At 44.2% G+C, this 16,041-nt stretch overlaps 1 protein-coding gene across 3 annotated transcripts in view; it reads left to right on the plus strand.

Moving 5' to 3' along the window:
• Window positions 1-243: 243 nt before the first annotated feature.
• The window catches only part of SPMAP2L (sperm microtubule associated protein 2 like), a 43,168-nt gene continuing 27,370 nt past the window's right edge, over window positions 244-16,041 (plus strand). For 2 of the 3 annotated variants that reach the window (XR_009762160.1, XM_061622844.1), the window contains exons 1-4: window positions 244-507; window positions 1,530-1,560; window positions 6,947-7,000; window positions 9,054-9,182. Coding sequence is in view for 2 of the 3 variants with exons in the window: in XM_061622844.1 (XP_061478828.1) it covers window positions 489-507; window positions 1,530-1,560; window positions 6,947-7,000; window positions 9,054-9,182 (233 nt within the window). In the remaining variant the exon portion in view is untranslated. Of the gene's footprint in view, window positions 508-1,529; window positions 1,561-6,946; window positions 7,001-9,053; window positions 9,183-10,201; window positions 10,279-16,041 lie in introns of those variants that run through there. The other variant, XM_061622982.1, reaches the window with a different exon arrangement.

Here is a 16,041-nt window from a genome sequence, read left to right on the forward strand (position 1 = left end):
ACAAACTGCACTTCTCGGGATTCTTTGGGGGAAGCCATGACTTTTTAAAGTGGAATAACTCTATGGTGCGACTGGGGCTTCAGTGGGGCTTATTCCTCTGGAAATTTACATTTGAACTGCAGCCCAACAGCCTAACTCCTACTGACTTTAAGTAAGGTGGCCTAATAATTACCGCCTTTAGCACGAAGTCTCCCATTCTCAAAGGCAGCAGGCAGTCCCGTGCTCACTTGGAGGTAATCAAAGGCTGGCAAGAGTTATCCCGTCGCTCCTGGATCTACCAGCACTCCTAAGTTTGCCGCGCGCCCGCTCGTGACAGGCGGAGCGCTGCGGCCCGAGAGCGAACGAGGGAGGGAAGTTACCCGGGCAACTGAAACAAACGGCCGCAAGGAAAACTTGGGCGCGCCGGCAGAGCGCGTGTGTTGCTGGGACGAGCGGGAAGATCTAGAGCAGAAGCCTTCCGTGCTTCTTTTGTGCCTGGCGCGCGCAGGATGATAGAGCCACGGACAGGTGCGTGAAAGGAAGGCTCGACAGAGCCACCGGTTTCTCCGGGAGCAACTTGCCACCCCCTACTGCGTTAAAAAAACAACAGAAGGGAGTAGAAAAAGAGGAAGGCCAAACAAGAGATGGATTGATTCCATCAAGGAAGCCACAGGCCTGAACTTACAAGATCTGAACAGGGTGGTTCATGACAGATGCTCTTGACAGACGCTGATTCATAGGGTCGCCATAAGTCGTAGTCGACTTGGAGGCACATAACAACAACAACTGCTTTCAAAAATCCTGGCACCTCAAGATGTTTGCTTCTTAGTGTGTGCACACTGTGTTTCCTCCAGAAAGCAAAGGGTGGGGGGTTTTATTTAAAAAATGGCCTTAACACAGAGTGAGCATGTGCAGAGTGCATTTATTGCTAACGGAAGTAGTTCTGCCAGCAAATCGCTCTGAGTATGTGCAGAAAGTCCTCTTTTCTGAAGTAAGGCATCTTTTTTCCTAGCAAACACTGCCTATGGAAAGAACAGCAACACTGCAGTTATAGCTGAAACAAGAGGCAGCTTTGTGCAGCCTGAGTGAACTTTGTGGAGCAGGAAATAACCTGCTTTTCACTTTCCACTCCTGTCCAAGGTGTCATGGAGGGGGAACTAGGGTGGCCAGCTACAAAAGAGGGCAAAGTTCCTGTAATACTGGTGTAGAAGAGGGAATTTGTGCAGGTGTAGCTAAGGTGATGTTTGAATTTGAAATGTAGAATTGTATTCTAACTATGCATCTCATTCTGGTCTACATTCAAGAGAGATATTATGTTACAAGCAATCAGAACAAAGAAAAATCCAAACAGACAAGTTCAACTAAAGCCATCACTTCACTTGAATAAGATAACCTTTAATTAGGTAGAGAAATTCCTTGTTAGTGAAAAGTCAGTGCATAGGGGTTATTTCTTCTTTCGGTAATTGCAGGTAATTTGTGGTTAATGATGGTACAAAGCACACAAGTTACAGACATTAAAACCCACCTGCTTTTTTTCCCTTCCCTTGCAGTTTCTTCTCCTGGTTTTCCATTAAATGAAAGGTAAGAGAGAACGTTTGGGGGGCCCACAATTCCAGGCAGCTGTGGTGTTACTTTTTCCTTGGTTGCAGCTCCTCAAACAGCTAATGGGCATTTCTCTGAGTGTGATCTGAACTTTTCCTTATACTTTGTGAAGCACTTACAAACTTCATTTTACCGTATCTAGCCTGCAAGTGCCTTTCCTTCTAATGCGAGAAAGTAAACACAATGGTCTCACTTTTTTCTTCCCCAACAAAATCCTACTAGATGTCTATGAATATTAACATTATTCCTGACGTTCAGCCATGTCAGTCCATTGCTGCACCACCAACAAAACATGGTACCTTAAAAATAATTTTAAAACATTTATTTACATATATGTCTCATCTTTCCTCCAAAGAGCTAAAAGCAGGGCACATGATTCTCTCTCTCCTTTTATCCTCACAACAATCCTGCGGGGTAGGTTAGGCTGAGAGACAGTGACTGGTCCAAAGTCATCCAATTATCTTCAGGGCTGAGTGGGTCTTTCTAGTCCTATTCTGATGCCCTGACTGCTATACCACAAACGGAGCAACACATTTATTGTCTGTTCTATCAAGAACTGGTCCCAATGTAAAGAGATTGCCAGATTAGAACTGGAAGGAGGCCTGGGTTCAAATCCATGTTTGGCCATGAGGCTGTCTCTGAGCGGTTGTTCCACTACTTTTATACTGATGTGTTTTTAACTTTTTGTTTTGCTTAAGCTTCTATACTGGTTTTAACTTTTTTATTGATTGTACATTTCTTTGGGTTCACTTTTGTGAAGAAAAGTGACTAACAAATTCAATAAATAAATAAATATGCCCCTCTGAGGTCCTTGGAGTAGGTTGGAATGAAAATATATAGTTGTGGCATAAGCTTTTGTGGACTAGAGCTGTAAGCTCTTGCTTATATTTTTTTTTCAATTAATTTTTATTCAAATTTTCAAAACCAAAACAATACAAAAAGAAAAAACACAAATCAATAACTAATACAATAAAAAAAGAAAAAAAATATAAAAATATTGACTTCCGATTTGTCGTAGTTCAGCTATAAATCTATAATATATAACAAGCCTGTCTCTTAATAGATTATAAAATCACCTTCCTCCAGCGGTTATCTTAATTGGTTTCAAATCTCATTAACATCATATCATTTTATTCTTCCACAAAAAGTCAAAGAGAAGTTTCCAATCCTTGAGATATATGTCCATCAATTTTTTTTCTAGATAAACATGTCAATTAATCCAACTCATCAAGTCTACTAAGTCCAGTAATTTCAAATCGCTCTTCTTCCATTATCCGTATTGGTTCCATCTTCCATCTTTACGCACCCAAAGATCTTGCTGTCATAGTCATATAATAAGAGTCTGATAGGAATTTCCTTTATCACAGATATTTTCTTGCCATCAATTCCGAACGTATCACTGAAGTATTGTTGCAAAGCCGCATCTCTGTTCCTCTTTTTTACATGATACACTAGCACATCTCTTGAAGATTTTTCCATTGACACAAAACAGGGATTAATTCTATTAACTTTCTCCATTTCAAGTTCCCTCAAGTCCTTCCAGTCCAGGAATTTTTTTGAACCGATAATATCTTTATCTCCAATCTCTTCAATTCCTTCAGGGACAGCGCTGAGTTCCAAACCGTAATATTTGTCTCCAGGATCCATCACTGCCAGGAAATCCAAATCTTTTTCCATGTCCATATTTAATCCAATCTCCATAGTTTGAACCTTGCCTTTAATTTCTCTTTCATCCTTTTTTGGTTTTCCAGATCTATCTTTATTCTCCTTTCTCATAGAATCCTGAGTTTCTTTCAGCTCCTGTCTCATTTCGTCAAATTCAATTCTCCACGCTTGACTATTATTTCTCAGTTCTTGTTTTATTGACTTAATCCCATTCATTATTTTCTGAAACATGTCTAAAGATAAAGTCCCTTCTTGTACATCCATGATCTTCTTAATTGTCATTCTTAAAGCCAAAGGAACAAAACTCCTTCAATTTTCAATGTCCCAAGCAAAGAGCAGTTTATTTCTTTATCCAGTTACAAAAGAGTTAATCTTTCAAACCAACTGGCATCACACTCTAGACAGCCCTTATCTCTTATATGCCCAGAAGTGCAAAAACAGCTTTAGTTCACAGCGTCCAATTAACTAGTAGCAGAAAGAATGAGCAGATTCGTCAAAAAAAAGTAGATCAGAAAAAATAGTCCCAGACATATATTACACAAAAGTCTTATAAATCAAAAAGATTTTTCTTTTCTCTTCCAATCAGAAACCCCTCATCTGTTGTAATCTTTATAATGCTATTTTCCATATCCGCTTTTTGCAATAAGAAAAAGATAGGCTATTTTTATTTTCTTCCCCCTTAGTTCCGTAAGTAAAAAAGAAGTAAAGTTTTGGCTCACCCAGGTTTTTTTTTAATTGCTGGTTCTCTGACAAATCTCTTTAGCTGTATAGATAAGAAAGTAATAAGCATAGACAGGAGGATGCTTGCCTGTTAGTCCGTTCTTCTTTAAAGAGAAAAAAAACGGGTCACTTATTCAGCTGAGCTAGCTAGAAATCCTCGCTCCGTCCGAGCTGCTGGAAGACCTTCTTTCACAGACAATTCTGATGAATTCCAGTCTCCAACAATCACAACAAAGCTGTGTGGAAAATCTCACGTTTCTTCCTTATCCGGAAGAAATTATCCCCTGTCAAAAAAGACCCTTCTGACTGGATTTAAAACTGAAAAAGTTTCATCCAAGACGGGAGCCTGTCTCAGAGCTGCACAGGCGGAGGGATCCTCCTGGGAAGTCCGTAAGCTCTTGCTTATAGAAGCTCATTGCACAATAAGTTTGTTAAGGTGCTACAGGATTCATTATCAATATTGCAGTGAGGAGTTTGGAGTGTGGGGGAGGCAAATAGGTACAGTGGTAGGAAATGTGGGACTGAGAATGACTCAGTTACTTTTAAAAAAAATAATGAATGGGTGGGTGCACAATAACATGCTTCTGCTCCCATTAGGAGCCAGCAAGCAGCCTGGCTACATGCAATACTCTTCCTGTGAAAAGTAGCACCAGGTAAGCCAGGCTTTGAATGTTCATAATTCTGAAGGCTCACCTCGAGTCAGGAAGAGAAAACTGGAGGGGACTGTAGAGCAGCTGGGTGCTTTTCTCCACTTAATCTTCTATGCTAATCTGTGTTTACCTCCCCTTTGGCAGCTGATTGTCAATGAAAGTTGGGAGGAGGAGGGACAAAAGCATGTGAACACTAGTCAGTTACATACTAGCTTTTCACTGGGGTGTGGTACTGCAGAAAATGCATATGACAAATAGCAAAGAATCTGGATAAAGGGAGGATTCGTAGTATTAAGTAAGAAAAGGGAGTGTCAGAATTCTTCTGTCAAAGTAATTATTTGACAGTATGTTTGGATTTAACTCAGATAACTTCATGGTAATACACCAAGGTCAGCTCTTCCCAATCATATTGTCCCGCATAAGAAAATAAGAGTATTTACTCAGAAATTCAGTGTGGCTTATTCCCAGATTGGGAATAAGACTTTCCCAGTGTCTCTTGCAGCTTTCGTTTCCCTATTATGTATCTCTTAACATTTGAGTTAGACTCTTCCTTGGTACCACTCAAGGGCCATCTGTACCCAGTTACAAGTGCTTCATGTCTTTCAACTTTCACAGTAGCGGTGGAACCGAACCTGGAAGCAAAACAGAAAGTAATAGGAAAAGATACCTATTATCCGACAGAGTTTTGGGGCTACCTTTGCCAGTTTTGTAGTTCTAGATTATTCCATGCTGATTTTAAAAGTTCATCAACAATCAGTACAAGGATCACCACACAATTGGTGTCTGGTTGGACTGTATATAGCCAGACATCTGGCTTGAGGATGTCCAGCATACTGTACTGAATCAAGATACTGGTCACCTGCAAATCCTTTGGAGAAAGTGAACAGTAGGAAGGATCTTCGGATTTTGCATGGATCTGTCAGAGACTGAACCACAAAACTCATGATTCATAGCTGGGAGTCTAGTGAACTACCTAGGACTGTCTTTGCTAAGGCCTTAAGTGCTCTCTCAGGGCACAGAACATGGGTGTGCAACATCAACTGTTCTGTTTGACAGGCAGTTTGAATTACTAGGAAATGTTAGGAGCTTGACCTTTTACCCTTGTCAGTTCAGCAGAGCTGTAGTCTCAGAGACTCTGAGATAAAGAACACAGTTCTAGACCTGAGCAGTACTTTACTTGCTTTTGACTGCCCACTTATTGAGCCAACTGCTGAAAAAGGGAACACAGAGCTCTCGGTCTCTCCCCCCCCCCTTTACCTCTAGCTCTGGGAGAGTTGTTTTTTACTCTCATGCTCCTGACTTTCAAAAAAAAGTCATTATAAACCTAACTTGGTTGGGAGGTTCTTGCCTTGTAAAAAGTGTTCTAGCTTGAAGAAAACACATCCTGACTTGAAGAAAAGGCCTCTGGCCCCAGGTGCATAGGTTCCTCTCAATGAAGCCTTTGCTTAGGAGCAAGTTTTATACATGATGGAATGACTTCAGAGCTTAAGTGTAATTAGCCAAGTCCATTATCAGGGATTTTACATCAAATGAACATAATAATCTGTCATCTTCTTGTCATTTTCCTATAAGAGCTCTCAGGGCAGAGCAGTAGGAACGTGGAAGGGGCATACAGGAACCCAAGACTCATAGGCAATTCTGAATCCTTTGTAATAACAAAATAAGCTCTTAGATTAGAACTAATAAGAACATTTCTTATATACTGTCTGGCATTCTGACCCCAAAATTTGCACTGGCATCTATGCTTGCAGTTACTGTCACTGGATCCCTGAACTGGTGGGATCTTGTCATTTTTTGTAAAATATTGCTGACCTGCTCCCTGGTACGCTGTATCCCACACAGTTGTTTTGTAGGGCCGCAAGTGTAAGGAATTTTTAGAACTGTCTAGAATGGAGATGGAGAACCCCAAGCTCGGGGATGGGGGTTGAATATGACTTTCTAGGCCTCTCTCTTCTTGGAACTCTTCTCCAGGCCGCAAACCTCATTGGCCTTGCTCTGCACCCTCCTCAAATGCTTTTGGCTGGCTGAATGTATCCCTGAGATGTAATAATAACTCTTGCTTGCCTGGATCGAGGTGTGTGTGCAGAAACCTCTGGCTTTTGCATGGTTAGAATGTAGCCTATTATACCAAGGTCACCCACTTTTGTCTCTGGCCAATGGCCACACCCACCACTGGCATGTCCCCCAAAATTTGTCTGCAAGGGAATGTGCCTGTCAGGCTGAAAAAGATTCCTTACCCCTGGTAGCAAACATGAACTTACATTCTCTGCACAATGGTTTTATCCTCCTGTGTGTTAATTTTGCAACTTGTAACATTTTGCACATTCCAGGTTTGAAGAGCTCGCAAAACCAAAGAAGGTAGAAGATGTGTGGAACTTTTCTCGGTAAGATTGTGTGGCTTAATAAAATATGTGAATTGTAATTATACTTTAACTTTTGGTGCTTTAAAGTGCTCAGAGCTCAGAATATCTTAGTTGTCTCTTTATCTTATGGGAGAGATGTACAGTAGGCCAATATTAATCACCTTTGTATTGTACACCAGTGGAATTTGAGAGGAGAAGCAGTGGTAGGGGTAGGCGCATGAGGCATAGGCCCCAAATATTTTTCTGACTGCTGCGATCATTTTCTGGATGGGTAATTAATTTTGGGGGAAACTGAATTGGAGGGGATCTTGGTACCAGGTTAGGACATTAATCTTGCGAAATTAGTTTAAGGTGACTCTATCTAGAGCTGGTATGAGGGAGATGATTAAAGGGGAATCTAACTGATTTGGAACAGGATCTGTTGGGAAATTAATTGGAGGTAAATGAAGAGGAATTGATTGGGTGAATTGGGGTACGATGCAAATTAAATGAGGAATTTATATTGGGTGATTTCAATGGGAAATTAGATGGCTTGCCTTCCACGACATTTAAAGCCTAAATATTAATTTTATTTATTGATTACATTTATATCCCAGCTTCCTTCATGGAGCTGAAGGTGCAAGGGTGCTGCCTCATGCATCTTCAAACTGTGCCCTTGACCCGGATTTAGCATTTATAGCCTGATGACTTATGGGTAGCCAGAAAACAACCAGAAGATGGATCACTGGTTATTCGAGAAGATATTTAGAGTTACAGTTTCATCTCTGCCAACTTCCCACTTGGCCATTGGCTGAGCTGCTGTGACATTACACAACATCTGAAAAGCTACCACTGGTACAGGGAGTGAGGCTGTTGGGTCTTGCTGCTCGAATCCCAGATTCAATATTAGAATCTTGTAGTGACCTTTTCCCCCTACGTGAAAGTGCTGGGTTACTACTACTACAACTACTATAATGATGAAGATGATTTGCCCGCCCTTCACCAATAGGTCCCAGGGTGGGTTACAAAATCTACTACTATGATTTCAGCATTTAGAAATTTTGCTTTGGAGCAACTGTACCCTTATTAGTGCATATGGCTTACATATGGTCCCAGGCTATGGTCTGAAGGCACATAAGGCCAACACCCTGGGTCAGGTCTGGTCAGTGCCCGGATGGGAGACTGCCTAGGAACCATATGTAAGCCGCCTTGGGTTTCCATCATGAAAAGGAAGGTGGGTGTAAATGTGATAAATAAATAAATAAAATCAAGGTCATTTGAGTTGGATTGTTCCAAGTTAAGTGCGCTGAGAAAAGCATAAGAACAGCCCTGTTGGATGAGGCCAAAAGCCTGAGTCTCAGCATCCTGTTCTCACAGTGGCCAAATCAGATGCCTGTGGGAAGCTCTCAAGCAGAACCTGAGTGCAGCAATGCTCTCCCCACTTGTGATTCCCAGGAAACCTTTCAGACCGTATATGGTTTAGGTCCAGGATACTTGAAAGACTCTCCCTCCACATAATTCTGCCCAGCTGCTCAGATCCTAAGCAAATACCCTGTTCCATGTCCCAACACTGGCTGAAGCTCAGCTGATGGGTGCATGGTGCACGGTCTTCTCTGAGATAGTACCCAGACTTAGAATGCCATGTTCATCTGGCTCTGTAACTGTTGGCTTTTTTTAACCTTCTGGGCCTTCAGCATTAGGCCTTGAGTCCTGAATTCTGGTTTTGCCCTGTGTAATTCAAATTATTTTTGGTTCTGCTTCTTTATTTTGACATTTTTTAAATATTGTTTTTATGTCACATTTTTAGCTGTCTTGAAGATCTTATAATGGGATAAATAATTGTCACCAGAATCAGTGAGCCACAACCACCAACGTAGTGACCCCTCCAATATAAAAGCACCGTTAATGAGTTTGGTCTTAGCAAATGAAGGAAAATTATTTATGGATGATATAAAGTGAAACCACTTATAATACCATATGTGTGTCTACTTTATATAATATAAAAATATATTCATAATATTATAGCATATAATTGTTTACAGGAGGGTGTAACCATGGTTTCAGTGATGCTTGTGTTCTTTATTCACAACAACAGTAAATTAGTCTGGGGAAATCAAGAGACAATATGGCCCCTCTCCCCACGTGCTCTGACAAGTCGACCAAATTCAAGAATCCTAGCACTGGCAAAACCCAAGACACCATTAGAAGGAAATCTCCAGCGCAGGTTTGTCATTCTTTCTTTTCCTCATTTAAAAGAGTGCAGGAGCTGACTGAGTGAGGCAAGATCAAGGGTTTTGCATCTGGTTTCATAGTGCCCAAGAACATAAAACATAAGAAGAGCTTGCTGGATCAGGCCAGTGGCCCATCTAGTCCAGCATCCTCTTCTTGCAGTGGCCAACCCAGTCTGCCTCTGTGCTGGAAATGCTTTTTAATATGTTTTTAAACCTTTTTTAAAAAAACACCATAATATATTTTTAACCTTTTTTTAAAGATGTCTTGAAACCTTTTTGAAAATGTTTTTAAAGATGTTTTGTTTTAATGTATTTTAAAGTCTGTTTTTATGATGTTTTAAAGCTTTTTTAATGCTTTTGTTTGCCGCCCTGGACGCCTGCTGGGAGGAAGGGCAGGATATAAATCAAATAATAAATTATTTAAAAATAAATAAATAAACCAGATACCTGCAAGCAGGACCTCTCCCCACTTGTAATTCCCCACACATCTTTAGAAACCAAAGGGAGTAGGGCACCTATAAATCATGGATATTTGTCAAATGCAAGGCTGCACAGAGGTGAGCTGCTAATTAACAGATACCAGCCGCAGGCCAGACCATAAAACTGCCAGGCAGTGTGTTACCGTTTGGGAAGTGCTGAAGGAGAGTCGAGTCCTTAAGGTAGTCTGGTGTTCATAAAGCAAGAGATTCATATCAGGCAGGGCAGGGTCCAAGGGTATGGGTCGACAGGAGAGCTGGAGTAATGTCTGCAGCAAGGCTTGACATTGACTCTAGCAAGGAGTCTCCCTTTCCTTCCAGTCTTTTATACGTTTGGTCAGGCTTTGTATGCGTTTGGTCAGGCTTACAAGGCCCAGGTGCTTACAATCAGCCTGTGTTCTTGCGAGCTCTCCTGCTCCTTAATCACGCTGATTGCCTTAGTTGCTACAGGACCTCATAGAATCATAGAATAGTAGAGTTGGAAGGGGCCTATAAGACCAACAAGTCCAACCCCCTGCTCAATGCAGGAATCCAAATCAAAGCATTCCCAACAGATGGCTGTCCAGCTGCCTCTTGAATGCTTCCAGTGTCGGAGAGCCCACTACCTCTCTAGGTAATTGGTTCTATTGTCATATGGTTCTAACAGTTAGGAAGTTTTTCCTGATGTCCAGTCGAAATCTGGCTTCCTGCAACTTGGGCCCATTATTCTGTGTCCTGCACTCTGAGACGATTGAGAAGAGATCCCGTCCCTCCTCTGTGTGACAACCTTTCATGTAGTTAAAGAGTGCCTGTTGGTGTCTTCTCTCTGCTGAGGAAGGGGTAGCCTCTTGGTCGCTTCCTGACTCTGACAGGCAGGCTCCCTCAGGGGTTTGTCCCTGGTCTGGTGAAGGGTCTTGGGGTGTCTCTCTGATTGTCCCCTCTCCTGGGTCTGCGATCTCCCATTCCTCTTCCTCCTCTGATGAGTCCTCTGAGGGGGGCATGACACTATTCCCCACCCCAGGGCCCTCCTCCCCCCAACCCTCCGGCCCTGGTGTGGCCAGGTAAGGTGGAACTGGTGGATCAGACGGGGGTCATGCACCTGAGATGCATCTTCCCAGGATCTTTTGTCTGGGCCATACCCCTTCCATTGTATCAGATACTGGAGCTGGCCCCAATGTCTGCAGGAGTCCAGGATCCGGAACACTTCAAACTCCTCCTCCCCATCGACATTGACGGTGGAGGCTGCGGCTAAGCACTGAAGGGGTGAGGTGGGTGAGCCGGACTGAGCAATGACAGTGGAACACCAGATGGATATGCAGGGATGCCGGGAGCTTCAATTGGAAAGCCACCAGTTTGATCTGGTGGGTGATCAGGAAGGGGCCAATGTGTTGCACATCTAGCTTCCGGGTCAGCCCTTGGGGCCGGAAGTACCTGGTTGAGAGCTACACCCAGTACCCTACTTTTAATGGAGGGCCAGGCTGGCGATGATGGTCCGCAAAGTGTTTGTATGCTTCCTTTGCCTGGTCTAATTGGTTTTTCAGGACTGCCTGGATAGCCCGTAATTCTTGCAGCATGAGATCTGCGGCAGGGACCGGTGAGGGAGGTGAGACTGATGGGAAAAACCGGGGGTGATAGCCATATGTCACAAAGTAGGGGGTTTGTTGCTTGGATGCATGCAGAGAGTTGTTATATGCAAATTCCACCAGAGGCAGCAGATCCACCCAATTGTCCTGCCGGAAGCTGGTATAGCATCGCAAGTATTGTTCCACTGTAGCATTTGTGTGTTCCATCTGACCATCTGTTTGAGGATGATGGGCCGAGGACAAATGGAGCTGGACTTCTAGGGTTCGAAACAGGGCTTGCCAAAATCAGGAGGTGAACTGGACTCCTCGGTCTGATATCAGATGATCTGGAAGGCCATGCAGATGGAATACCTGGGCAAGAAACATCCAGGCAGTCTTGGGAGCTGAGGGAAGTCCGGTACATGGGAGGAAGTGGGCCATCTTAATAAACAGGTCTACCACTACCAGACTGACCACCAGGTTCCTGGGGGAGTCGGGAGTGGAAACAGGGGCCCCGGTGGCTTCCCGGGGCGACCGTTTGCCTGCTGGCAGGTATCGCAGGCAACTATGTAGTCCTTGATGTTTGCATGGACTTGGGGCCACAAGAACTCTCGCAACACTAGGTGGAGGGTCTTGTAGGTCCCAAAGTGCCCCACTGGCCGGCTATCATGGCACAGGCGCAGCATTTCTCCTCTTAGGACCCTCGGGGGCACGTATAACCAGTTCCGGTGGTACAAGGCGCCATGGTGTAGCGAGAGTTGACTATCAGTGGCTGGGGCTCCTGACGCAAGGTCTTGTAGGTGCTTCTGTGCATACGGACCCTTCTGCTGGTGTTCTCTCACCTGGTCCAGTAGGGATTGGGATTGCTGGGTGGCTGCAAAATTTTCTGGACGTAGGATGGGGCACAGGGGAACCTGGCTTGACTCAGACCGGTACTCAGGTTTGCAGGAGAGCACATCTGCTTGTTTGTTCTGACAGCCAGGAAAGTGGGAGATGGTGAAATTGAGCCAGGAAAAGGAAAGGGACCACCGGATCTGGCACTGATTCAACCAAAGGGCAGTCTGCAAGTACTCCAGATTCCGATGATCAGTCCATACTTGCACTGGATGACATGCCCCTTCTAGATGGTGGCGCCATGTCTCGAAAACGACCTTGATTGCTAGCAGCTCTTTTCCCCAAATAGTATAATTTTTCTCTGAGGAGTTGAGTTTCCGGGAATGAAATCCACATGGGAGCAAAGTGTGTCCCTTGGCTACTGGCTACAGCAGTACCGCCGCTACGACTTTGTCTGACGCATCAGCTTCCACGATGAAGGTCCTAGCAGGGTCGGGCTGCTGGAGGATGGGTTCCAAGGTAAAGGTTTCCTTGAGGCGGTGAAATGCCTGCTGAGCCGCATCAGTCTAGTGGAACTTATCTTTAGACCGGAGCAGATCTGAAATGGTTAGCTCGGAGAAGTGAGAGATGAACCTGTGATAGTAATTGGAGAAGCCCAATAAGCATTGCATATGCTTGACACAGCATGGGGGCTGCCACTGTAGTATGGTCTCTGTCTTTGCTGGGTCCATCTGAATACCGGAGGGGGAGATCTGGTGGCCTAGGAAGTCGACAGTGGTCAGATCAAATTCACACTTTTCTAACTTGGCGAACAGGTGGTGTTCCCTCAGATGCTGCAACACAGCTCAGACGTGCTGCTTGTGTTCTTGGGGGTTTTGGAAGTAGATGAAAATGTCATCCAGGCAAATCACCAGGAAATGGTCAAGGAAGTCCTGAAAGACATCATTCATAAAAAGCTGGAAGACCGCTGGTACATAGCATTGACCAAATGGCATCACGGTATACTCGAAATGCCCATATCTGGTGCGGAAGGCTGCCTTCCATTCATCCCCCTCCCGAATGTGCACTAGGTTGTAGGTCTCCATAAATCCAACTTGGTAAAGATTCAGGCCTCACGTAACCGCTCCAGGAGTTCTGGGATCAGAGGCAAAGGGTACCAGTTCCAAACAATGATCTGGTTAAGGGCCCGGTAATCATTGCAAAGCCGGAACTCTCCACACTTCTTCTTTACAAACAACACCGGGGCAGCAGCTGACAAAGTAGATGGTCAGATAAAACCTTGGTGCAGGTTCTTAACAATGAACCTTCTGTAGGGCTGCCAATTCAGGTTGGATAAGGAATAAATCCTACTCACGGGAATCTTGGCCCCAGGTATCAGCTCAATCGGGCAGTCACATGGGCAATGAGGGGGTAGCTGATCTGCCTCCCACTTCCCAAACACCTCACAGAACTCCCTGTACTTGTTTGGCAGTTTGTCCAGTTCAAGGCCCTCTTCTGAGGTACTCATGGCCTGCTCCTTCTGGACCCGACAAGCCATTTGGCACGGTGGGGAAGGGAAGGATATGTGGCCCGTTGACCACTGAATGCACGGATCATGTTGCTTGAGCCACGCTAGACCAAGCAGTAACGGAAGTGGGGGACCACCGCCAGATAAAATTAGATCTGTTCCTGGTGCCCTGCCAAGGTCATCCCTAAAGGCACAGCCAAGGTCAGGAGCCACCCATCAGTGGTTTCCACCAGTACAGGCTGGGTGGTAGGTTGTCGTGGTATGTGGTGCAGAGTGGCAAAGGAAATGTCCATGAAATTGCTAGTGGAGCCTGAATCCAGCATGACTTCCACTTGCAGGATCCTCTGTTCAGGGATCTTCAGGGTGACCAGCACAGTCAGGTGCTGGGCCCGAGGGGGGCTGAGTTGACAGATCCTCTTAATGGTGACATCACCCCAGTCTAGGGGCCTGTTGCGGCCAGGGTGCTGCCGTTTCCCGGAGTTGCTGGTGGTTGGCTCTTGACTGGACACCGTGCTGCAATATGGCCCAGGGCCCCACAGTACAGACAGAGGCCACATTGCCTGCACCGCTGCTTCTCCTCCAGGGAAAGGCGCAGTCGAGCCCCGCCTGTCAAGAATAGCTAACTTTGGTCAAGCTGAAATGGGTCAACCAGAGAGAATTCTGGCAGCCTGTGGTTCCTTGGGACACCCTACTGGGGGAGATCTGCTGCTCAGTGTCAGACAGACAATTTGCAACCTTGCAAGAAGATGCAACTGAACCTTAGCTGTTATCCCTTATCGGCTTCCTGAGATCAAAAGTCAGGAAGAGGGGGTGTTGTAGATCAGGACCCCGGGTGAGGCTGTCTAGCCCCCTTATCTTCAAAGGAGTTGATCATAGGCAGGGGTGGAATATGGCTAATTGCCCCCCCTCCCTGTTGACCCGAGAAACTCCATAAAAATGAAAGATGCTCCTTCAGTTGTTATTCCCTAATTCCATCTACTCTACTCACCTGAAGCTTTACAGAAAAGAAAAGCCGTTTGGGGACCAGGCTATTCTACTGCGAGTATAGGATCTTAGTTTAGTAAACTCTTTGTTATATTCTTTTGTCTGTATTGAACCTCTCACCTTTGTTATGCCAATGTATCTCGGGTAGCCTGGCTGAGGGTGATGAGCTTTAAGGAAACAATTGCTGCTCTCTTTTTGTATATACCTTTCTTTTCTTTTAAATAAACTACTCTTTTATATATGGTGTGTGTTGACTTGAAACAAATGATTCTAAATCTAGTCCTTGACTGCTGAACACTACTGATTACTGATAATTAGTGTGGGTTAATACCCTTAGAACTCACATAGCTCTCTGAGATCCCCTTGCTTGGAGAATGAAGCTGGAAAGAGGGGTGGTGGCAGTTCTACCGTGAAACTGATCCTAAGGAGGGAGAGTTTGCCTGGGAAGCAGAGACCCAAGGGAGTTGGGACTGTTCTCAGAAGCTAAGAACTCCCCTTGGGGTGCTGAGGGCAAGGGACCCCAGGGGGGAAATTCTTTGACACCGCCCAGCTACATGGGCTCCTTGGGTGGTGTTGGGTCCGTGGTTCCTCAGTACCCTGCTTTTTAGCTGCTGCAGGTTGTGCAGCTACACTTTTGTAACATATCCCAATGTTTATCTTAATTTATTTTCCTAGTAAGAACTCATCTAAATCTCCATAATCAGTAGTCCACTTATAAAATTAACTTAAACAGCATAAAGGAGGGCATCAGTTTAACAACACTAAAGTATAAAATTATTTTAATAACCTCCATGTAAACAAATCTTAGTTAGCTTTCACAAAGTGATGTATGCATTGCTTTTGCATTCACAAATTTACTTAGGTTACAGAAATGATTCTTTCACCAATCAAGTGTCATCAGTGAAAATTCTAGTGTAGATACAGTTGTGTCTTCCTCAGGAAAGCTCTTATGGGGAGACCACAAGTGTTGTAGGCACACCATTTAAAAATTCTGTCCACCAAGAGGAGTATCCAGACCAACCAAAGCACTTTCAAATCCTACTGATTTTATTGGGGGAAGACATGGTTAATTTCCCATTCCAATAGATGGGACTTAAATGTGATTGCATCATGCCCCATGTTGCGTTTGAGTACCAACCTTTTAAAAAATCATACAGGAAAAAATTGAGCATGATCCTTTCAGAGTTAAACACTAAAGTCCGTTTAAGTTCGGTGACAGAGGGACTCAATTCACATAGCATGCTAAATTGTGGTTTGCTGTGAATGTGCTCAGCTCAACCACTTTGCTGCTCTCCACTAGTGCACAGGAGAAACAAACCACAATATGGTTTAGTCTTATGTCTCTATGTGGAAAAATGGCAGTATTTGGAGTTTCTTAGTTTAGAGAAAAGATGAATAAGGGGACATGATAGAAGTGTATAAGATTATTGTCCTGGCTTCCAACCAAAAAAGCAGACTCAGCACTCAAGTGGATTTTTCTGCATGAAGATGGTGCAGTTGCACATATTCA

Source organism: Rhineura floridana, chromosome 1, assembly GCF_030035675.1.
Source record: "Rhineura floridana isolate rRhiFlo1 chromosome 1, rRhiFlo1.hap2, whole genome shotgun sequence".
Lineage (NCBI taxonomy): Eukaryota > Metazoa > Chordata > Lepidosauria > Squamata > Rhineuridae > Rhineura > Rhineura floridana.